The sequence below is a fragment of the Lolium perenne genome, chromosome 3 (genome assembly GCF_019359855.2).
Source record: "Lolium perenne isolate Kyuss_39 chromosome 3, Kyuss_2.0, whole genome shotgun sequence".
Lineage (NCBI taxonomy): Eukaryota > Viridiplantae > Streptophyta > Magnoliopsida > Poales > Poaceae > Lolium > Lolium perenne.
In genome coordinates this window covers 55,546,852-55,570,626 of record NC_067246.2, presented here as the reverse complement: position 1 = coordinate 55,570,626, position 23,775 = coordinate 55,546,852, and the positions used below count along the sequence as shown (strand labels likewise).

Genomic DNA, 23,775 nt, shown 5'->3' with positions numbered 1-23,775 from the left:
CACACTGTCACCTTTACACACGTGCAGGAGGAATAGAACTACTTTAATAACTTTGCTAGAGTAGCACATAGATAGTAGTGATACAAAACTCATATGAATCTCAATCATGTAAAGCAGCTCATGAGATCATTGTATTGAGGTACATAGGAGAGAGATTAACCACATAGCTACCGGTACAGCCCCGAGCCTCGATGGAAAACTACTCCCTACTCATGGGAGCAGCAGCGGTGATGAAGATGGCGGTGGAGATGGCAGCGGTGTCGATGGAGAAGCCTTCCGGGGGCACTTCCCCGCTCCGGCAGCATGCCGGAACAGAGACTCCTATCCCCCAGATCTTGGCCTCGCGATGGCGGCGGCTCTGGAAGGTTTCTGTGGTTTTCGTCGAACGTATCAGGGTTTTTGATCCAGGGGCTTTATATAGGCGAAGAGGCGGCGCAGGAGGGTCGAAGGGGCGACGACACCATAGGGCGGCGCGGCCAGGGCCTGGGCCGCGCCGGCCTATGGTCTGGGGGCCCAGTGCCCCCCCTCTGGTCCTTCCGGGTGTTACGGATGCTTCCGGTGAAAATAGGAACTTGGGCGTTGATTTCGTCCGATTCCGAGAATATTTCGTTACTAGGATTTCTGAAACCAAAAACAGCAGAAAACAGGAACTGGCACTTCGGCATCTTGTTAATAGGTTAGTTCCAGAAAATGCACGAATATGACATAAAGTGTGCATATAACATGTAGAAATCATCAATAATGTGGCATGGAACACAAGAAATTATCGATACGTCGGAGACGTATCATGCACCTATTAGGTGTGTTGGGGACACAAGAGACTTCTTGCTTTGTGGTTGCAGGGTTGCATGCGAGGGATATCTTTGACCTCTTCCTCCCTGAGTTCGATAAACCTTGGGACTTGGGTGATCCACTTAAGGGAAACTTGCTGCTGTTCTACAAACCTCTGCTCTTGGAGGCCCAACACTGTCTACAAGAATAGAAGCACCCGTAGACATCAAGCACTTTTCTGGCACCGTTGCCGGGGAGGAAAGGTAAAAGGTACTCACACTCCGGATCTCGGCTACTAAGCTATTTTCCGGCATCGTTGTAAGTACTCGAAGCTATTTCCTTTAGATCCTGCAATTGCATCTTTTTGTTTCTTGTTTACACTAGTTAGGCATAATGGAAAACAACAAAAATATGAGAGATCTTTATGAACTTTATCTTGAATTAGGACATGATGTGTTTGAAGAGAGAATTAAAAAACCCATGGAACTTTATATGCATGCTAATGGGAATGTTATTAATATGAATGCTTTGAACACTATTGTTGCTAATGCTATGGAAAATTATAAGCTTGGGGAAGCTGGTTTTGATGAGCATGATATTTTTAGTCCCCCAAGCATTGAGGAGGAAATCTACTTTGATGATACTTTGCCTCCTATTTATGATGATTATAATGATAGTAGTCTTTTGGTACCGCCTATTATGGAGGATAAATTTGATTATGATTACAATATGCCTCCTATATTTGATGATGAGAATAATAATGATAGCTACTTTGTTGAATTTGCTCCCACTACAACTAATAAAATTGATTATGCTTACGTGGAGAGTAATAATTTTATGCATGAGACTCATGATAAGAATACTTTATGTGATAGTTATATTGTTGAGTTTTCTCATGATGCTACTGAAAATCTTTATGAGAGAGGGAAATGTGGTTGTAGAAATTTTCATGTTACTAAAACACCTCTCTATGTGCTTAAAATCTTGAAGTTGAGCTTGTCTAGTTTTCCTATGCTTGTTACTTTGCTCTTCATGAACTTGTTTATTTACAAGATTCTTATGCATAGGAAGCATGTTAGGCTTAAATGTGTTTTGAATTTGCCTTTTGATGCTCTCTTTTGCTTCAAATACTATTTCTTGCGAGTGCATCATTAAAACTGCTGAGCCCATCTTAATGGCTATAAAGAAAGCACTTCTTGGGAGATAACCCATGTGTTTATTTTACTACAGTACTTTGTTTTATATTCTTAGTTTTGTTGCATTGTTGTGCCAAGTAATGTCTTTGATAGTAAGGTTCATACTAGATTTGGATTACTGCGCAGAAACAGATTTCTTGCTGTCACGAATCTGGGCCTAATTCTCTGTAGGTAACTCAGAAAATTATGCCAATTTACGTGAGTGATCCTCAGATATGTACGCAACTTTAGAAAAATTTGAGCATTTTCATTTGAGCAAGTCTGGTGCCTCAATAAAATTCACCTTTACGGACTGTTCTGTTTTGGCAGATTCTGCCTTTTATTTCGCATTGCCTCTTTTGCTATGTGGGATGGATTTCTTTGTTCCATTAACTTCCAGTAGCTTTGAGCAATGTCCAGATGTGTTAAGAATGATTGTGTCACCTTTGAACATGTGAGTTTTTGATTATGCACTAACCCTCTAATGAGTTTGTTTTGAGTTTGGTGTGGAGGAAGTTTTCAAGGGTCAGGAGAGGAGGATGATACAATACGATCAAGAAGAGTGAAAGCTCTAAGATTGGGGATGCCCCGGTGGTTCATCCCTGCATATTTCAAGAAGACTCAAGCATCTAAGCTTGGGGATGCCCAAGGCATCCCCTTCTTCATCGACAAATTATCAGGTTCCTTCTCTTGAAACTATATTTTTATTCGGTCACATCATATGTACTTTACTTGGAGCGTCGGTGTGTTTTTGTTTTTGTTTTTGTTTGAATAAATGCTTGTGTGGGAGAGAGACATGCTCCGCTGGTTCATATGAACACATGTGTTCTTAGCTTTTAATGTTCATGGCGAAGGTTGAATCTTCTTCGTTAATTTGTTATATGGTTGAAAACGGGAAATGCTACATGTAGTAATTGGTAAAATGTCTTGAATAATTTGATACTTGGCAATTTTTATGCTCATGTTTAAGCTCTTGCATCATATACTTTGCACCTATTAATGAAGAAATACATAGAGCTTGCTAAAATTTGGTTTGCATAATTGGTCTCTCTAAGGTCTAGATAATTTCTAGTAAGGGGTTGAACAACAAGGAAGACGGTGTAGAGTCTTATAATGTTTACAATATGTCTTTTATATGAGTTTTGCTGTACCGGTTCATACTTGTGTTTGTTTCAAATAGCCTTGCTAGCCTAAGCCTTATATCGAGAGGGAATACTTCTCATGCATCCAAATCCTTGAGCCAACCACTATGCCATTTGTGTCCACCATACCTACCTACTACATGGTATTTCTCCGCCATTCCAAAGTAAATTGCTTGAGTGCTACCTTTAAAATTTCTATCCTTTACCTTTGCAATATATAGCTCATGGGACAAATAGCCTAAAAACTATTGTGGTATTGAATATGTACTTATGCACTTTATCTCTTATTAAGTTGCTTGTTGTGCGATAACCATGTTCCTGGGGACGCCATCAACTACTCTTTGTTGAATATCATGTGAGTTGCTATGCATGTCCGTCTTGTCTGAAGTAAGGGAGATTTACCGCTAGAATGCTTAGAGCATGCATAATGTTAGAGAAGAACATTGGGCCGCTAACTAAAGCCATGATCCATGGTGGAAGTTTCAGTTTTGGACAAATATCCTCAATCTCATATGAGAAAATTAATAATTGTTGAATGCTTATGCATAAAAGAGGAGTCCATTATCTGTTGTCTATGTTGTCCCGGTATGGATGTCTAAGTTGAGAATAATCAATAGCGAGAAATCCGATGCGAGCTTTCTCCTTAGACCTTTGTACAGGCGGCATAGAGGTACCCCTTTGTGACACTTGGTTAAAACATGTGCATTGCGATGATAATACAGGTAATCCGAGCTAATTAGGACAAGGTGCGGGCACTATTAGTATACTATGCATGAGGCTTGCAACTTGTAGGATATAATTTACATAACACATATGCTTTATTACTACCGTTGACAAAATTGTTTCTTGTTTTCAAAACCAAAGCTCTAGCACAAATATAGGAATCAATGCTTCCCTCTGCGAAGGGCCATTCTTTTACTTTTATGTTGAGTCAGTTCACCTATCTCTCTCCATCTCAAGAAGCAAACACTTGTGTGAACTGTGCATTGATTCTTACATGCTTGCTTATTGCACTTGTTATATTACTTTGCATTGACAATTATCCATGAGATATACATGTTACAAGTTGAAAGCAACCGCTGAAACTTAATCTTCCTTTGTGTTGCTTCAATACCTTTACTTTGAATTATTGCTTTATGAGTTAACTCTTATGCAAGACTTATTGATGCTTGTCTTGAAAGTACTATTCATGAAAAGTCTTTGCTATATGATTCATTTGTTTACTCATGTCATTTACCATTGCTTTGATCGCTGCATTCATTACATATGCTTACAATAGTATGATCAAGATTATGATGGCATGTGATACGTCTCCGACGTATCGATAATTTCTTATGTTCCATGCCACATTATTGATGTTATCTACATGTTTTATGCACACTTTATGTCATATTCGTGCATTTTCTGGAACTAACCTATTAACAAGATGCCGAAGTGCCGATTCTTTGTTTTTCTGTTTTTGGTTTCAGAAATCCTAGTAACGAAATATTCTCGGAATTGGACGAAATCAACGCCCGGGGTCCTATTTTGCCACGAAGCTTCCGTAAGTCCGAAGAAGAGACGAAGAGGGGCCACGAGGGGCCACACCCTAGGGCGGCGCGGCCCCCCTTGGCCGCGCGGCCCCGTGGTGTGGGGCCCTTGTGCCGCCTCTTGACCTGCCCTTCCGCCTACTTAAAGCCTCCGTTGCGAAAACCCCGATCTGAGAGCCACGATACGGAAAACCTTCCGGAGACGCCGCCGCCACCGATCCCATCTCGGGGATCCAGGAGAGCGCCACCGGCACCCTGCCGGAGAGGGGAATCATCTCCCGGAGGACTCTACGCCGCCATGGTCGCCTCCGGTGTGATGTGTGAGTAGTCTACCCCTGGACTATGGGTCCATAGCAGTAGCTAGATGGTTGTCTTCTCCCCATTGTGCTATCATTGTCGGATCTTGTGAGATGCCTAACATGATCAAGATCATCTATCTGTAATTCTATATGTTGCGTTTGTTGGGATCCGATGAATAGAGAATACTTGTTATGTTGATTATCAAAGTTATGTCTATGTGTTGTTTATGATCTTGCATGCTCTCCGTTATTAGTAGATGCTCTGGCCAAGTTGATGCTAGTAACTCCAAGAGGGAGTATTTATGCTCGATAGTGGGTTCATGTCTCCGTGAATCTGGAGGAGTGACAAGAACCACTAAGATTACGGATGTGCTGTTGCCACTAGGGATAAAACATTGGTGCTATGTTCAAGGATGTAGTCACTAGTTACATTACGCGCAATACTTAATGCAATTGTCTGTTGTTAGCAACTTAATACTGGAGGGGGTTCGGATGATAACCTGAAGGTGGACTTTTTAGGCATAGATGCATGCTGGATAGCGGTCTATGTACTTTGTCGTAATGCCCAATTAAATCTCACTATACTCATCATGATATGTATGTGCATGGTCATGCCCACTTTATTTGTCAATTGCCCAACTGTAATTTGTTCACCCAACATGCTGTTTGTCTTATGGGAGAGACACCTCTAGTGAACTGTGGACCCCGGTCCAATTCTCTTTACTGAAATACAATCTACTGCAATACTATTCTCATTTTTACGCAAACAATCATCTTCCACACAATACGGTTAATCCTTTGTTACAGCAAGCCGGTGAGATTGACAACCTCACTGTTTCGTTGGGGCAAAGTACTTTGGTTGTGTTGTGCAGGTTCCACGTTGGCGCCGGAATCCCTGGTGTTGCGCCGCACCACATCCCGCCGCCATCAACCTTCAACGTGCTTCTTGGCTCCACCTGGTTCGATAAACCTTGGTTTCTTTCTGAGGGAAAACTTGCTGCTGTGCGCATCATACCTTCCTCTTGGGGTTCCCAACGAACGTGTGAGTTACACGCCATCAGCATGTCACTCCAGAAATTATCTTTGTTATCGTTTACCTGCTCGGGACGAGCAGAAACTAAGCTTGGGGATGCTGATACGTCTCCGACGTATCGATAATTTCTTATGTTCCATGCCACAGTATTGATGATATCTACATGTTTTATGCATACTTTATGTCATATTTATGCGTTTTCCGGAACTAACCTATTGACGAGATGCCGAAGGGCCAGTTCCTGTTTTTTACTGTTTTTGGTTTCAGAAATCCTAGTAAGGAAATATTCTCGGAATCGGACGAAATCAACGCCCAGCATCTTAGGATCACGCGAAGCTTCCAGAACACCCGAGAGAGGCCAGAGGGGGGCCACTGGGCCACCAGACGCCAGGGTGGCGCGGCCCAGGCCTTGGTCGCGCCCCCCTAGTGTGTCACCGCCTCGTCGACCCTCCGACTCCGCCTCTTCGCCTATATAAAGGTCCCTGACCTAAAACATCGAGACGGAAAAGCCACGGTACGAGAAACCATCCAGAGCCGCCGCCATCGCAAAGCCAAGATCTGGGGGACAGGAGTCTCTGTTCCGGCACGCCGCCGGGACGGGGAAGTGCCCCCGGAAGGCTTCTCCATCGACACCGCTGCCATCTCCACCGCCATCTTCATCAACGCTACTGTCTCCCATGAGGAGGGAGTAGTTCTCCATCGAGGCTAAGGGCTGTACCGGTAGCTATGTGGTTCATCTCTCTCCTATGTACTTCAATACAATGATCTCATGAGCTGCCTTACATGATTGAGATTCATATGAGTTTTGTATCACTATTCATCTATGTGTTACTCTAGTGATGTTATTAAAGTACTCTATTCCTCCTGCACGGTGTAATGGTGACAGTGTGTGCATCGTGTAGTACTTGGCGTAGGTTATGATTGTAATCTCTTGTAGATTATGAAGTTAATTATTGCTATGATAGTATTGATGTGATCTATGCCTCCTTCATAGTGTGATGGTGACAGTGTGCATGCTATGTTAGTACTTGGTGTAATTGCAATGATCTATCATGCACTCTAAGGTTATTTAAACATGAATATCGAATATTGTGGAGCTAGTTAACTCCGGCATTGAGGGTTCGTGTAATCCTACGCAATTAGTGGTGTTCATCATCCAACAAGAGAGTGTAGAGTATAGCATATATCTATTTATTCTGTTATGTGATCAAGGTTGAGAGTGTCCACTAGTGAAAGTATGATCCCTAGGCCTTGTTTCCAAATCGCTATCACTTTGCTTGTTCTTGTTCTACTGCATCTGTATTGCCTGCAATATCACCACCATCAACCACACGCCAGTTGTAGCATCAAGCTATTTTCTGGTGCCGTTACTACTGCTCATATATATTCATACCACCTGTATTTCACTATCTCTTCGCCGAACTAGTGCACCTATTAGGTGTGTTGGGGACACAAGAGACTTCTTGCTTTGTGGTTGCAGGGTTGCATGAGAGGGATATCTTTGACCTCTTCCTCCCTGAGTTCGATAAACCTTGGGTAATCCACTTAAGGAAAACTTGCTGCTGTTCTACAAACCTCTGCTCTTGGAGGCCCAACACTGTCTACAAGAATAGAAGCACCCGTAGACATCAAGCACTTTTCTGGCGCCGTTGCCGGGGAGGAAAGGTAAAAGGTACTCACACTCCGGATCTCGGCTACTAAGCTATTTTCCGGCATCATTGTAAGTACTCGAAGCTATTTCCTTTAGATCCTGCAATTGCATCTTTTTGTTTCTTGTTTACACTAGTTAGGCATAATGGAAAACAACAAAAATATGAGAGATCTTTATGAACTTTATCTTGAATTAGGACATGATGTGTTTGAAGAGAGAATTAAAAAACCCATGGAACTTTATATGCATGCTAATGGGAATGTTATTAATATGAATGCTTTGAACACTATTGTTGCTAATGCTATGGAAAATTCTAAGCTTGGGGAAGCTGGTTTTGATGAGCATGATATTTTTAGTCCCCCAAGCATTGAGGAGGAAATCTACTTTGATGATACTTTGCCTCCTATTTATGATGATTATAATGATAGTAGTCTTTTGGTACCGCCTGTTATGGAGGATAAATTTGATTATGATTACAATATGCCTCCTATATTTGATGATGAGAATAATAATGATAGCTACTTTGTTGAATTTGCTCCCACTACAACTAATAAAATTGATTATGCTTACGTGGAGAGTAATAATTTTATGCATGAGACTCATGATAAAAATACTTTATGTGATAGTTATATTGTTGAGTTTTCTCATGATGCTACTGAAAATCTTTATGAGAGAGGGAAATGTGGTTGTAGAAATTTTCATGTTACTAAAACACCTCTCTATGTGCTTAAAATCTTGAAGTTGAGCTTGTCTAGTTTTCCTATGCTTGTTACTTTGCTCTTCATGAACTTGTTTATTTACAAGATTCTTATGCATAGGAAGCATGTTAGGCTTAAATGTGTTTTGAATTTGCCTCTTGATTCTTATTTATAAGTCTTCTTGAAATATGCAGGGATGAACCACCGGGGCATCTCCAAGCTTAGAGCTTTCACTCTCCTTGATCATATTGTATCATCCTCCTCCCTTGATCTTTGAAAACTTCCTCCACACCAAACTCAAAACAACTCATTAGAGGGTTAGTGCATAATCAAAATTCACATGTTCAGAGGTGACATAATCATTCTTAACACTTCTGGACATTGCACAAAGCTACTGAAAGTTAATGGAATAAAGAAATCCATCAAGCATAACAAAACAGGCAATGCGAAATAAAAGGCAGAATTTGTCAAAACAGAACAGTCCGTAAAGACGAATTTTTTAGGTGCACCAGACTTGCTCAAATGAAAATTCTCAAATTTAATGAAAGTTGCGTACATATCTGAGGATGACTCACGTAAATTGGCAGATTTTTCTGAGTTACCTACAGAGAATACTGCTCAAATTCGTGACAGCAAGAAATCTGTTTCTGCGCAGTAATCCAAATCTAGTATGAACCTTACTATCAAAGACTTTACTTGGCACAACAATGCAATAAAATAAAGATAAGGAGAGGTTGCTACAGTAGTAACAACTTTTAAGACTCAAATATAAAATAAAAGTGCTGTAGTAAAATCATGGGTTATCTCCCATAAGCGCTTTTCTTTAACGCGTTTCAGCCAGTCGCAGAAAGTGTGAATCAAGTATTATCAAGAGATGATGCATCAACAGCGGGGTTTGGAGTTTTCTCAACTATGCATTGTATCTTATCTATGTAAGTTTCAGAGGCTCCTTTTTCATTAGTCTTAGGATTGCTATTCTCATCAAACAAATTTTCAGGGACAAGCCAAGCATAGTTATTTTCTAGTGCCTCGCACATTCCTAGGAGCTTGCAAGGTATTGATGTTTTAATATCCCCCTCATAATTAACTTGATTAGCGTACTTTTGTCTATCTTTTTCCATCTTTTCAAGGGTACTAGCAAAGTTGGTATAAGAGCCAAGCATATTATATTTAGCAAAGACTTTTCTAGCTTCTCTTGCTACACCACCAAATTCTTTAAGAAGGGTTTCTAATACAAAATCTTTCTTTTCTCTTTCTTCCATATCACTGAGTGTAAGAAACATATGTTGAATCACGGGAATGAGATTAACAAATCTAGCTTCTAACGCGTGTACTAAAGAAGCAACAACAATTTCATAAGTAGGAGCAAGTTCTACCAAGTGTCTATCTTCAAAATCTTCAACCGTACTAATATGAGTGAAAAAATCTTCTATATTATCTTTCCCGAGGATAGACCCTCGGCCTACCGGTACATCTTTTAGAGTGAACTTAGGAGGAAACATGATGAAATAAAAAAAAGGTAAATAAAGTAAATGCAAGTAACTAATTTTTTTGTGTTTTTTTAATATGGCAAACAAGATAGCAAATAAAGTAAAGCTAGCAACTATTTTTTTGTATTTTGATATAATGCAGCAAACAAAGTAGTAAATAAAAGAAAGCAAGACAAAAACAAAATAAAGAGATTGGAAGTGGAGACTCCCCTTGCAGCGTGTCTTGATCTCCCCGGCAACGGCGCCAGAAAAAGTGCTGCTTGTGATGGTTGATGGCGGTGTTGGAAACCCCAAGAGGAAGGTGTGATGCGTAGAGCGGTAAGTTTTCCCTCAGTAAGAAACCAAGGTTATCGAACCAGTAGGAGCCAAGAAGCACGTTGAAGGTTGATGGCGGCAGAGTGTAGTGCGGCGCAACACCAGGGATTCCGGCGCCAACGTGGAACCTGCACAACACAACCAAATTACTTTGCCCCAACGTGACAGTGAGGTTGTCAATCTCACCGGCTTGCTGTAACAAAGGATTAGATGTATAGTGTGGATGATGATGTTTGCAGAAAACAGAAAAACGAGTATTGCAGTAGATTGTATTCGATGTAAAGAATGGACCGGGGTCCACAGTTCACTAGTGGTGTCTCTCCCATAAGATAAATAGCATGTTGGGTGAACAAATTACAGTTGGGCAATTGACAAATAAAGAGGGCATGACCATGCACATACATGTTATGATGAGTAGTGTGAGATTTAATTGGGCATTACGACAAAGTACATAGACCGCTATCCAACATGCATCTATGCCTAAAAAGTCCACCTTCAGGTTATCATCCGAACCCCCTCCAGTATTAAGTTGCAAACAACAAACAATTGCATTAAGTATGGTGCGTAATGTAATCAACAAATACATCCTTAGACATAGCATTGATGTTTTATCCCTAGTGGCAACAACACATCCACAACCTTAGAACTTTCTCGTCATCGTCCTGCATTTAATGGAGGCATGAACCCACTATCGAGCATAAATACTCCCTCTTGGAGTTACAAGTAACGACTTGGCCAGAGCCTCTACTAATAACGGAGAGCATGCAAGATCATAAACAACACATAGATGATAGATTGATAATCAACATAGCATAGTATTCAATATTCATCGGATCCCAACAAACGCAACATGTAGCATTACAAATAGATGATCTTGATCATGTTAGGCAGCTCACAAGATCCAACAATGATAGCACAATTAGGAGAAGACGACCATCTAGCTACTGCTATGGACCCATAGTCCAGGGGTGAACTACTCACTCATCACTCCGGAGGCGACCATGGCGGTGAAGAGTCCTCCGGGAGATGATTCCCCTCTCCGGCAGGGTGCCGGAGGCGATCTCCTGAATCTCCCGAGATGGGATTGGCGGCGGCGGCGTCTCTAGAAGGTTTTCCGTATCGTGGCTCTCGGTACTGGGGTATTCGCGACGAAGACTTTAAGTAGGCGTAATGGCGGAGTCGGAGGGCTGACGAGGGGGCCACACGCTAGGGCCGCGCGGGCCCCCCTTGGGCCGCGCCGCCCTAGTGTGGCGGCGCCTCGTCGCCCCACTTCGTTTCCCTTTCGGTCTTCTGGAAGCTTCGTGGAAAAATAAGCCCCTAGGCATTGATTTCGTCCAATTCCGAGAATATTTCCTTACTAGGATTTCTGAAACCAAAAACAGCAGAAAACAACAACTGGCTCTTCGGCATCTTGTTAATAGGTTAGTGCCGGAAAATGCATAAATATGACATATGTATAAAACATGTGTGTATCATCATAAAACAAGCATGGAACATAAGAAATTATCGATACGTTGGAGACGTATCAGGCACCTGCATTTTTCAAACCAAAAGGCATGGTGACATAACAGTAAGTGCCAAACGGAGTGATGAACGGGGTCACCTTTTGGTCGGACTTCTTCATCCAGATCTGGTGATACCCGGAATATGCGTCAAGAAAACATAGAAGTTCCACCCCTACCGTCGAATCAATGACTTGGTCAATGCGCGGCAAGGGGAACGGATCCTTCGGACAATGCTTATTCAAGCCAGAGTAATCGATGCACATTCTTAGTATTTCAGAATTCTTTTTGGCTACAAGGACGGGGTTTGCGACCCAATCAGTATGGATAACTTCTACTACAAAACCTGCCACTAGTAACTTTGCTAGTTCCATTCCTATGGCGCGACACTTCTTATCTCCAAAGCGTCACATAGCTTGTTTCACCGGTTTAGCCCCCGGATTTATGTTGAGGTAGTGCTCGGCGAGTTCCCTAGGTACTCCGGACATGTCAGAAGGCTGCCATGCGAAGATGTCCATGTTAGCGCGGAGGAACTCGACGAGCGCGTCTTCCTATTTGGGGTCCATGTTGGCTCCGACCGAGACCTGTTTAGTGGCATCTCCTTCCTTGAAGTCGATTTTCTTGGTCTCTATCGCGGCCTTGAACGAAGTTTTCTGTTCGGAGATCTGCTTCTTGGTGGTGTGCATCTCTTTTGGATCCACCGCGGCTCTGTAGCCTTGCAGCTCCTCTCCAGATATCACATATTCTGCGAAGGCAGCTTCGCCTAACTCGCACTCGTGAGCTGTCTTGTAGTCTCCGAATATGGTAATCATGCCATTGGGACCCGGAATCTTGAGCTTGTTGTAGATGTAGCACGCTCTTGCGTGAAACTTGTCATAGGTGGGCCTGCCGAAGATGACGTGGTAGGAGCTCTTGAAGGGCACGACCTCAAACGTGATCATCTCTTCGCGGAAATTGTTAACATCGCCGAAGGCCATGGGAAGTCTGATGCTTCCAAGGGAGTTCGCCTTTTTACCCGGAACCACACCATGAAACTCAGTGGTGCTATGCTTGAGCTGTTCCTTGGTAAGGTTCATCCTCTCCAGAGTCTCCATGTACATGATGTTCAAGCTGGCTCCGCCATCCATAAGGCACTTGGAGAAGTCATACCCATCTATGCGGGGACTTACAACCAAGGTGTAGCACTCCTTCGGAATGATGGTGGGATGATCCTTCCTATCAAATGAACACGGAGTTTCCGACCACCTGACATACTGCGGCATAACTAGAACTGTGGCGTTCAGGATCCGGAGAGCTGATTTGCTAGCGCGAACTGTTGGAGTTCCAGGGAAGGTGTGGTATGCGCCCGCACTCTTTTTGACGAAGGGGTTGGGCTTGCTAGCTGCGGAACCATCTTTGGGATCCGGCGAAGCATCGTCCTCATCCATTGCCTCGGAACTGTCTTCCTCTTTGTCATTGTTTTTGCCCTTGCCTTCCTTGCCGCGTGGGCGGTGCTTGCGGGCTCGCTTGTATCCTGCTTCCGGGTCAGTTTTGAGGTCATTGACCCACTTGCAGTTGCGATTGGTGTGAGAGGACTTGCCGGTAGCCGGATCAATGTGGGCTAAGCAAGGCATGTCTCTATACTCTTCATACGTTTGGGGAGCGCGAGATCCGGCAGCAGTGACCTCGTCACCACGCTGCTGGCCCCTGCCGGCTCCACCTCTGCGGCCGCGGCCTCTTCCGCCTCCTTGACCTCCGCGCTGGAAAGCCATGGCGATCAAGTCGGATCCGCCACTTCTTTGGTCATCGGGGGGATTTTTCCGCTTGCTGCCGCTACTGTTACCGTTATCACGGTTCTTCTTTTGCTGATGCAGGGGTATTGCTATAGCTGCGAGATCTCCGCCTGCGTCGTTGGCGGCGGCGGTGTGATCGCTGGCGATGGTGATCATGTCATCCAAAGTCAGTTTGTTTGCATTGACCAAGCAAGTGAGCTTGTGTTGCAATCCTCCTCGCTGCAATCCACCTATGAAGGCGTGCATGGCTGTGCGATTATCAATGTTTCGCACTCGTTCCTGGTTGCTAACTATCGGGTGAGGAAGCTCCTTGATGTTTCACCATTCTTCTGGATACATGCCAACAGATCGCTTGTCGTGGCATGTCTCTTGTAGGTACCCCTGAAGTGCTTCTCAAAGGCGTTCTTCAGGTCGAACCAGCAAAACATGGAGTTCTTCTCGAGGTCGCTGAGCCAGGTCCGGGCTGGACCTACAAGGTACAACTAGAGCATGCGACAGGCGATGTTAGGGGTTCCTCCGGCGAAGGTTACTGCATTGTAGTAATCCTCGATCCAGGTGTCCAGCCTTTCGGTGCCATCATAATGCTTCAGGTTTCCAGGTAGCTTGAGGTTCATCCTTGGCTTTGGTTCCTCTCGAATCATCCTGCCAAAGCACTTTGGGCCAATGTAGTCAGATCTGTACTCGTTGAGACGTTCCCGCGCGTCACGCGAGCCATTGCGGGGGGATTTTAAGCGTGAGCGAGATCTCCGGCCATCGCCTCCACCTCCGTCTCCGCCGCTAGGTGGTGCGGAGGGAGATCTGCGAGGGGGCCGATGCGACCTCTTGCTCCCGCCTTCAGATTCTCCTCTTCCCTCGCGATGCTGACTCCGGCTTCGATGGCTATCTTCACGATGGTGACAGTCACCTTCGTCGTTCCGGCTTCTGCGAGGCTCCGGGTCGCGCTCGTCGTTCCTGCTCTGACGAGGTTCCGGCGTACGCTCCCTGTTCCTGTTCCTCTGAGGGACCATGTTGTCGCGGATGTTAACTCCACCAGGCCCCTGGGCTCTGGTGTTTCCAGCTGGACTACGGCGACGAGGAGGTGGAGGATGCGGGTACCCGTTGGGCGGAGGTGATGGATTCCGATACTTGTCCCTACCAGTGTACATCGCATCCTTTTCCCTTCCTCGGATCTGACGGAGGTGTCTTTGATGGTACAGGGATTGGATTTGGGTGTTCTCTGGTTCTCCTTCTGCGCTCCAAAGATCCGGTGCATGATTCGTCGTTGCGGTGTTTGCTTCGGGAGGCCTCCTTTTGCGCAGTGGATATGCAAAGATCTGGGTTAGATTCCAGCTTGCGCAAAGTGTCTGCCTTGCTCTGTTGCTGTACCGCTGAAGCGACGAGCGTGCGGAGGTACTTGATGTCGATTTCCCCATTCTTCTTTCTCAGAAGTTCTGCTGCCTTCTGCATGTTCTCCTTGGGATTCGTCGTAGCTTCCCATGGCGGAACCCTCCCGGTTCCGGCCTCCTGACGCCGCTGGCCCCACGGTGGGCGCCAACTGTCGTTGCCTATTTGACGGTGCTCCAGGGGAGGGATCCTCATGGAGGGGAGAAGAAGTAGGGGCCATAGGGCGGAGAGTCCTCGGGACAGTGGTACGCGATTTACCCAGCTTCGGAACACCTGCTCGAAGACAGGGCCTACTGCTGCTTGTCTGGAATTATATGGGCGCTTTCGCGTTGTTACAATGAGTTGTGGTTGTGTCTCTAGGGCTCCCAGGATCCGGCTTACATGGAGAGTCCTAGCCGGATTACAGGTTGCCTAACTACGGTACAATATCTTGCCGTGTACGTCAAGGATCCGCCTTCCATCTACGTCGTACTGGATCCGGGTTTCTCATGGGCCTTCACGGATCCGGCCTCCTCCGAAAGTCGGTTGGGATCCGGCTCCCTGATCCTGGGCTGGACTTCATCCTTCATGATCAACAGCAACTGGGCCGCCCGATGGGCCACATGCCACATCACCGTCTGTGGGCCACCCGGGCTTGCCGGATCTAGGCACTGTCGATGGTACACCCATGAAGTATACCCACAACAACCACAAACTCTAAAACACCACATGGAAAATATTCAAATAACAACCAATAAAGATGATGCAAGGATACAAAGGTTTGACTGCACTCCGAACGATATGATCGAGTTACTCACTCGAGAGCCCCTTGATAGAACGACGTCTAGCCTATAAACCGGTCTCCCAACTAAACCACGAGACCGGTAAGAAAGAAAATCTATCAAGAGAAAACCTTAACTTTGCGCATTCCACTTGAGCCGATGATGACGATCTTGAACGCAACAAGATGGAACGCCTTTCTTGATTGTGCTTGCTGGATGAAGTCTTGCGGATTGCTCCACCATAATCCACTATGGGAGAGATTCTTCTTTGGTGCATCTTCATACATGAATGGCAAGCTTCAAGCATACGATCTCTCCAAGTTGGTTTATCTTGAACTTGCACCTCATTTCATCTTATTGCAACCATGAAGCCAACATATGGTTCAAGCATTGCTTATGGACAAGTCCTACAAATATGACTTAATGCAAATATTAGTCCATAAGGATTGTCAATAATTACCAAAACCACACATGGGGGCTCAATGCACTTTCACATTCCCAAGTATAATTATTGTAACGCGATCAAAGTCATATCAAGTTCAACATTACGATGTACATGAAAGTGTAGTAAGATCATATCCAATCACTATCACCGGATGTTTGTTGACTTCATCAAACGTCACAACGTAGCATGTTGATCATAAAGGTGTAGTTAGGTATCCAATGGAGGCGTATGAGTCAAGAGCGGTATTTGTTCATCCACGTGACAGAAGATACTCGGGGCCACTCAGTGAGATTATATCCAAGTTGCAACACATGACTAGGTCATGAGGATAGAATCGAACATAATGAGTTGAATAGCCTTGTCGGTAATGAGATCGAACTAGGTATCGTGATGCCGATGATCAAGTCTCAGACGAGTGCCGATATCGAAGTAACAAAGGGAATGAGATACAACATAATGGTTAAATGGCGATCACATCTTCGTAGAATATGCGGGGGTCACTATTGTTCTCTAGAACACCCTGGTGATCATTGATCAGAGAGTGTCTCCATCATGCCTACGTCATTCTCGAACCGTAGAGAAACACACTTAAAGGTTCAACGAAATTTAAGATCATTTTGAATTCATTGAAAACACCAGAGAATAGAGAAGAGAGAACCTGAAAGGATTCCAGGAGAATCCGAAGGATGTTCGGAGTAGTTCGAGAGTGTAACCTCTTGTTAGAAATCCAATAGGATTGTACTATGAGAAAGCAATCCATAAATTTTTTGGAGGATTCAATTCTTTAAATCAAATAAGCTCTATATGAAAATTTTCTATGGGTAAAAAATCCTACAAATTTTCTTTAGAAATCGTTTGAATCAAACAAACCTTAAAGCATTGCCAACCTAAAAAGTTGGCAACTATTGGACCAATATTTTGGTCATTAAGAAAGGCCCTTACGTCTCATGGGCCCATGTATACTTCACTTATTCGTCGGTACCATTTTGTCGGCCCATTAAACCACTCCGGGGAGGCGAGGACGCCGGGAGCGGCGCGGCGCGGCACGGCACCCACTGAGGGCTCCTCCGGTGAGCGGCGGCGATGGACGAGAGCGGCGGAGATTCCGGGACGGCAAGCGGCGGTGATCCTGGAACGGGAAGAGGCGCCGGATTCGAGTGGGACGCGGATTCCCAGCTCTACTACCACGCCAGGTTCCCCCTTCCCCTAACGGCTTGGCTTAGTTCCTCCTTCCAAAACTCGGACGCCCTCGCCTCTCTGTCTCTTGGCGTCGCGACCAGCTGCGGCTGCTCAAATCCATATACTGCTAACGAATTTTGCGCGACCTTACAGCCGGGAGCGCTGACGCCTAATTGAATCATTTGCTTTAGAACGGGCAGTTACGAACAGATTTGGGGATAGCAAGGGTTTGGATTCAGCATTGCTGCCTGAATGCAGACTACTTGGGAATCTGTACATTTTTTTGTTCAGTATCTTTTACCGTTGTGAACGTTAACAGAATCCGTGCTTGTATACGTAGTATAATTTCTAATTAAGTAGTAGTAATAATACTAGAGAACATAGAATTATTTATGTTAGATGTTATTGCTAGGGAAGAAGAGGATGAGGGCCTCTTATGGCATAAGTGGTTTATTTATCCCAGTGTTAGTGCCCGAGTGGAGAAGTCTCTGAGTTTCAAGTGAGTGTAGCTGTATCGGTTTTCTGTAAACAATGGTCTGCTAATAATATGGCGTGTGCTTTAAGTTCAAGATATCATCATAACACCTGGGTGGCCTTTTTGACTGTGCAAATACATCATCCTTTTATCTGTTCATTGTGTTATATAGAGTCTTGATAACATAACAATGGATGTAACACACACTTCATTCTTCAGCAGAAAATGGAGATGAGTAGGTGCAGAATACTTAGCACTGATAGCTTGTAATTTGCTTGGTATTTTGTTTTTCTCTTTCTTGTATCGAACCAACTTATTCTTAAGATACAATTCATGATGCATAGAGCCTTCTCTGTCTAAATTTCTGCCATACTTCTCTGTTCAGCGTAATTGTTTCTTTCCAAATATTACTTTCTTTTTCTAGTTTTTGGGTTTGGTTATTGCCATTGTTATATTTTAATATTTTTTCCTGATATTTACTTGAAATGTATCATTTCCAGTACTGGATTTTACCATGACCCTGTCGCTGGCTGGTACTACAGCAGCACAGATGGTCAGTACTACATCTATGAGAATGGAGATTATGTGTTATGGACTTCAGATGCGGTAATTATAAGTTCATTTTGTTCCTCCAAATTTCTCAGCGTGTCATTGTCACGTGTGACCTTACATCCATATTCAAACAGAGCAAGGAACTCAATGTACATTCTCCATCTGATGAAGCAAGCCAAAGTTTCCAGGAATGCTCTTGTATGTCTCATTACTCAATATGCTGTTCAGTAGCTCTTGTATGTTTCGTTACTCAATATACTGCAACTTTTAGGGCATATTTGTTCAGTATCTACAATTCTCTTGAAATTTTTGAAAAATAAACGTGCCATCTTTAGCTTCAGAACAGCGACATTAGCCAGAAATGAAATATGTGAAATGGGACCTATAGTGTGCAGAATTGTAGATTTTGTGTTTCTTTTATAGAAAATGGTCCGGACTACTTTTTTGGGAAACAAATCATTGTAAATAGAACTCTTTGTAATAGTTGGTATCGGAAATATAATGTGATCGTTTTTCACGTTTAATAGCAGGACCGGAACCGGATATTCCTCAGCCGCCATCAGAATGGTTCTTGCTTAAATAATCACCTCTCTCTTATCTGATGAACATCTTTTTTTCAGATCCCTAAATTTTGCGCTTGATTTCCTATGTTCTTATAGGTTGGAGGAAACACTAATCAACATGTATTTATCAGGATACTCAAATACAGATGACAAAAATGAAAAATTATTAGGAGAATCACAGACAATCGGTTCGTAACTTTAATTATTGTTTTTTCCCCACCTTCTTGTATTCTTGTATCGGTTTGTACTGGAAATTCAGAAAGAACTTATTATGGTCACCAGAGGAAAACAGAAGTGAGGCAGTTGAGAACAAACTCAGTAACTTGGCTTCAGATAATGTGTCAGACTCTCTGAATGATGCTTCATTAGAGCAAATAGAAGATAAAATGCAAACTGAGAACCTCACAGCTGTTGATGAATCATTAGGGGAAGGTGAGAGACCATCATATTACTATCTTCATTTTTATTAAGGATTATCTGATGTGCTGTCTCTGTGTGATGTGTGGGTCTTACTGATGTTTTGTTTTGCATATTGTTTTCCCAGAGGAAGAGAAATGGCTTTCTCAGTATGGTCAAACAGAGAGAGTAAATGATGGTCTGCCATTGTCTCCGAGTGTCGATCTGTGGGACTGGGATATGATCACTGAATCTGTTAGCAAAGGCCAGCCCATGTCTAGGCTTGTGGGACGTTTAACTAGGGGTTCTAGTACACTTCATCCTTCTCTGCCTGCTCGTGGTCGCCTTCTAAGAACCGCTCCTGTGCGTGAAGTTCATCTTGATCTTGTACGTGTTTCAACAGGTAAGACTGAATACTTCGATAGATTCCAGAAAGATAGGAAATTGCAGTGTTTTCCTTCTTTTTTCTTGCTAATATACACAAGTAACTTGAATGTAATGTAATGGACTTCTTTTTTCTATCAATTACCATTAATCAAGCTAAAGAAAAGACAGGATATTGTTAAGACAGATTTCAAATGTTCTCTGGTTGACAATTCTGGGGCTGTGGGTCCTAAAACTCCATGTACAGCTCACAAGTACTCACATATCATATTTTCAGGGAAGTTGTACAGGCTAAGGAACCCAAGCAGAAAATACTGGGCCTCTTTATCAGCATATGACTCTTCCAACCCAACAAAAGATTGGGGTTTTCCTGATATATATGCCAACCCTAATAGCAATTCAGATAAGCAGTCAACTGCATGTTGCCAGTCTGAAGTTGCGCATGAATCTTCTACCGAGGTAGGTGTTTCAGCTGCTAGTGGCAAGGCAAGTTAATGTTAGCTGATTTCTCTTGTTGTCATTTGCTGAAGTATTGTGATTATTCTAGCCTGTTTCTTTTCCAATAATTTACTGAAAACATCTGTAGATTTATGTGGCTTCTATGTTCTGCTCCCGTTTGAAGGACGTTAAGTTTCTTTCGACAGTGTTTCAACTTTGTGCTATTCTCATCTTGTTAGTGAATTTTGAATTGTGCAACCTATTGGTTTGTTATCTCATGATGAATTGGAGATCATATGATTGAAATCGATAGTAAAAAGATGTAGAAGAAATATTGAAGGCTAGAGGAAACATATGCTTTTTACGTCTAGTGTGTACTACTCCTAGATAACAGCATGAATGGCCAATGTCAAAATCAAGGGGTTAGAAGTTAAATAGACAGTAATTAATTAATTTTATTTATTATTTTATGCTGGTAACTCTTTCCCATGGATTTAGAATTTCTATCGACATCAGTTTTATGGCGTATGTACATTATGTTGCCTGATTCTAGGTGCTCTAAATAATGTATATGTTGAAAAATGCTTCAGAATGGCATATTTTTGCTTCAGTAAACTCATTTTTTCTTATTGTTCTATCAAAAATACATTGACAATGCTATATCATTCCATGTTTCTAATCTCTATTGAGATCATTACCTAAAATAGTTCATGGTATTGTTTCTGTTGAATTGTTTCCCGACATGGCCACGTTTCCAATTTCCTAACATAAAGCATAATTACTGATGTTCTCAATAGCCATAATATTCTGAGATGTTTGCAATATTTGTAGCAGCAGAAGATAAACACTTATAGGGATAGAGCTGCTGAGAGAAGAATCCTACACCGTGGCTTAGGGATAGGACCTGGTCAGAAGCAAAGTAATGGCATAAATTCTGATGAATATGAGGAGGCAAATGAGGACATGGACTCATTGGGAGCTGCACCAGTTGATATGAACTTCCGTTCCAGTGGTTTGAAGTCTGCAAAGAGAATCATGGAGAACATGGGCTGGAAGGAAGTATGTCTTTATCTTATCTGCATTGTTGGACCCGATATATGCCTTTGCATTCTAGGATGGAAAAAATGCTTTCAAGAACACAAGAAAAAAATCTTCTTTTCTTTTATTGTGTAACTAGTTTTTGTGTAAACACAAGTCCCCTTCAAATCTCAGATTCGCAGTGCCTGAGGACTATCTCTCCTTCGCGACTGAGTATTTGTTTTTGAAACTTGGTGCTAATATATGTTTTCTGACTAAGGGTGATAAGCAATTGAAATCAAGTATAATATTTGGTGAAGCATTTTTTCCATTGATCACGTTCTTTCAGAAATTAGCAAACACATGACAAAACATTGAAAGAAATGACAGATCTGTGACATGTATTTCCAGATTATTCATTGGACCGGTGCTATAGTAAGGATCAACTACACTTCTCTCATGCATACAAATAACGCTTAGAGCTGCCAATGAGAACTGAGTGACTATTAAGCATAGTATTATATTTCATAGAATGAGTATTTGATTTTTGTATTGATTTTCAGATTTTGATCTCATTGTCAAACTTGTTTAGGGAGAGGCCCTTGGTAAAAGCAGTCAGGGTATTGTAGAACCTATACAGCCAAACGTCAACAAACATGGTGCTGGTTTGGGATGGAACCACATGCGCTAAGATGATCTCCACCCCCCTGCACTTGGTGATTTCAGTGCATGTTCTGTGGCCTCCGGAGGTAAATGCAGTATACTGCATCTAATAATAAGATAATGGGGAGAATGCACCAAATTTATATTTTCTTAGTTTGTGTACCTTGTCTCACATATTTTAAGCAGTGGAACATTATACTTAAGAGCCACATGTTAAACATAAATTGCTACCTGAGAGATGGAAATTCACTAATCTATTGTCTATGTTTGGATCATGAAAGTGTATTTATTAACTTGCCAAAACTTGGTGTCGTTGATTCAGGTGTAACTTCTATGCAGGATGCATGTAACAGACCATGGTGGCAATTCTGACCATTGTGACTTGTGAGAGGACATCGTTTTAGTACTGCAGATACAAAGGTTTTCCTTTCTACTTATGTTTAATTTGTCCCATACTGCGTCTAGTAAATTTATTGTGTATCTGAAGTCTGGTTTAAAATCCTCAAGAAGGATATTTGTTACCTGTTATTGGACTGATGGAAGGCCCATATATATTATTGAAAGAGAAAATAACAAGTTTGTTATCCCCCCTCCCCACCCCCTGCATGATTGTTATATGTTTTTGCTACCATATTTATATGATTTTCCTTTTTCTCGCAAGCTGTGCAATTGCTTGTACTATCCAAAATTATGATATCGCTATTGTTCACATTCAGATCATGCATTCACATGCTGACACTAGTAAATTCTTGCAGCTACTTTTGAGTCTACTTTCTTTCTGGTAACATACAGTATGCACTGTATCTGAGTTGATACTGTAACATTATTTTGATATGGTCCGTTGTTTTGTGCTTTTCCACCTGTCAATTGATAAATGTGCGACAAGTTGTAATTTCTCTTTGTAACAATTTGTATTTATTTTCTATTTGTAGTGTGGTAAAAATGCTTTTAAAACTTTTGATCTTTGGTCACGAGCTTGTTAGGTGTAGTTTGTACTTTGTAGTATCCGCAATAATTTTCTACTTTGGAGATGTTTGGACTTAGGATAGCATCACATTTTTTTTTGAAAGTAGCACTATACCATGGATTTCAGCTTCGTAATCTTATTTGATGTCATTTGACTAGTTGTTCAAGGAAATTGCATTCATTGATTAGTTCTATTGTGAACATCGCTCATGACATGGAGCCTATATATGATGATTGTGTCTCAGAATCAATGTAGAAAAGTAGTTAACGTTCATAAAAATGCCAGAGCGGAAATCTTTTATGTGCCACTACCACAATGCAAGGGCAGGAGCGCATTTGGAGTCTAATCTAACAGAGGATTAGTCATCCTCTTCCTGCTGTGTAAATTAGTACCTTGCACAAGCAAATGTGTTTCAGCCCCATAGAAGTGCCGAAAAGTAAAGTTAGTCTTCCTTGGGAGTGATTAACAATCTAAATCTTTTGGGCGGGGGCTGGAGTTGCTCATTGTGCACAAGCAAGGTATAAGTACTGCATATGACAAAAGATGATGAGATCACAAAGAGAATGGAGGGAAGAAGGTGGTGGTTAGGACTGATGACAGTTATTATATGTATACTTTTTTGTCCTAATTGCTTTCTAGGGCGGAAAGAAATCAAAGGGCTCAATTCCACCGCCCTGGAAACCCGGGCACTGCTCCCAATATGGTTACCTAAAGAACGATTACCTAGCTACTAGCTTGGTTTGGCAATCTCTCTGATGCGGAGTTCAACTGCTCAAGTGTGACTTGACCCCAAACCAACTCTGTTGTGGGCTCAACATCTTATTTGAATCCAGAATGGTGTAGTAGTACTATTACTATAGTTCATAATTATGCATCGTGATTGTCAGCATCTTTCTGTTTGTGAAATTCATCAGACCTTATGTGCGTTTGTTGCTTTTTGTAGGGAGCAGGGGAAACCTGGAAAATCGATGTGACACGTTTGCCTGAAAAATGCAGAAGTTTAGCAGCGGTTACTTAATCTGCGTACGAAGGACCCACAAAACTTACCCCTTTTATGGCTCTAATCTGTTTTATAACCTATAAATTGACTTATCTATTTCAATTTGTAAATATAACGAAAAAAAGTGATGTGATGATCAAAACTTATTTCCATTTGTTCATATGGTGTTAGTTGA

General features: G+C 42.5%; 1 protein-coding gene across 5 annotated transcripts; it reads left to right on the top strand.

Annotated features, from left to right (window-relative positions):
• The first annotated feature begins 16,984 nt into the window (after window positions 1-16,984).
• On the top strand, window positions 16,985-23,775 carry LOC127341205 (uncharacterized). 5 transcript variants are annotated; one of them, XR_007875334.2, is made up of 12 exons: window positions 16,986-17,159; window positions 18,121-18,226; window positions 18,307-18,370; window positions 18,700-18,739; window positions 18,832-18,923; window positions 19,018-19,167; window positions 19,280-19,534; window positions 19,793-19,974; window positions 20,785-21,012; window positions 21,563-21,719; window positions 21,973-22,053; window positions 23,544-23,775. XR_007875334.2 is itself a non-coding variant. In XM_051367001.2 (10 exons), exons 1-10 carry the CDS (start codon window positions 17,050-17,052, stop codon window positions 21,659-21,661), a joined length of 1,326 nt encoding a protein of 441 aa, XP_051222961.1. In that variant the 5' UTR covers window positions 16,986-17,049; the 3' UTR covers window positions 21,662-21,720. The 5 variants fall into 5 exon arrangements, 1 of the variants encoding a protein (XP_051222961.1); XR_007875335.2 differs by having other exon boundaries at window positions 21,956-22,053; XR_011754913.1 differs by lacking the exon at window positions 23,544-23,775 and adding an exon at window positions 22,141-22,159.

Coding starts and splice junctions, on each gene's coding strand:
- LOC127341205 (XM_051367001.2), top strand. CDS start 17,050: ATGGACGAGAGCGGCGGAGATTCCGGGACGGCAAGCGGCGGTGATCCT. Junction 18,227..18,306: donor TGTTATGGACTTCAGATGCG/GTAATTATAAGT, acceptor ATATTCAAACAG/AGCAAGGAACTCAATGTACA. Junction 18,924..19,017: donor AGGAGAATCACAGACAATCG/GTTCGTAACTTT, acceptor TATGGTCACCAG/AGGAAAACAGAAGTGAGGCA.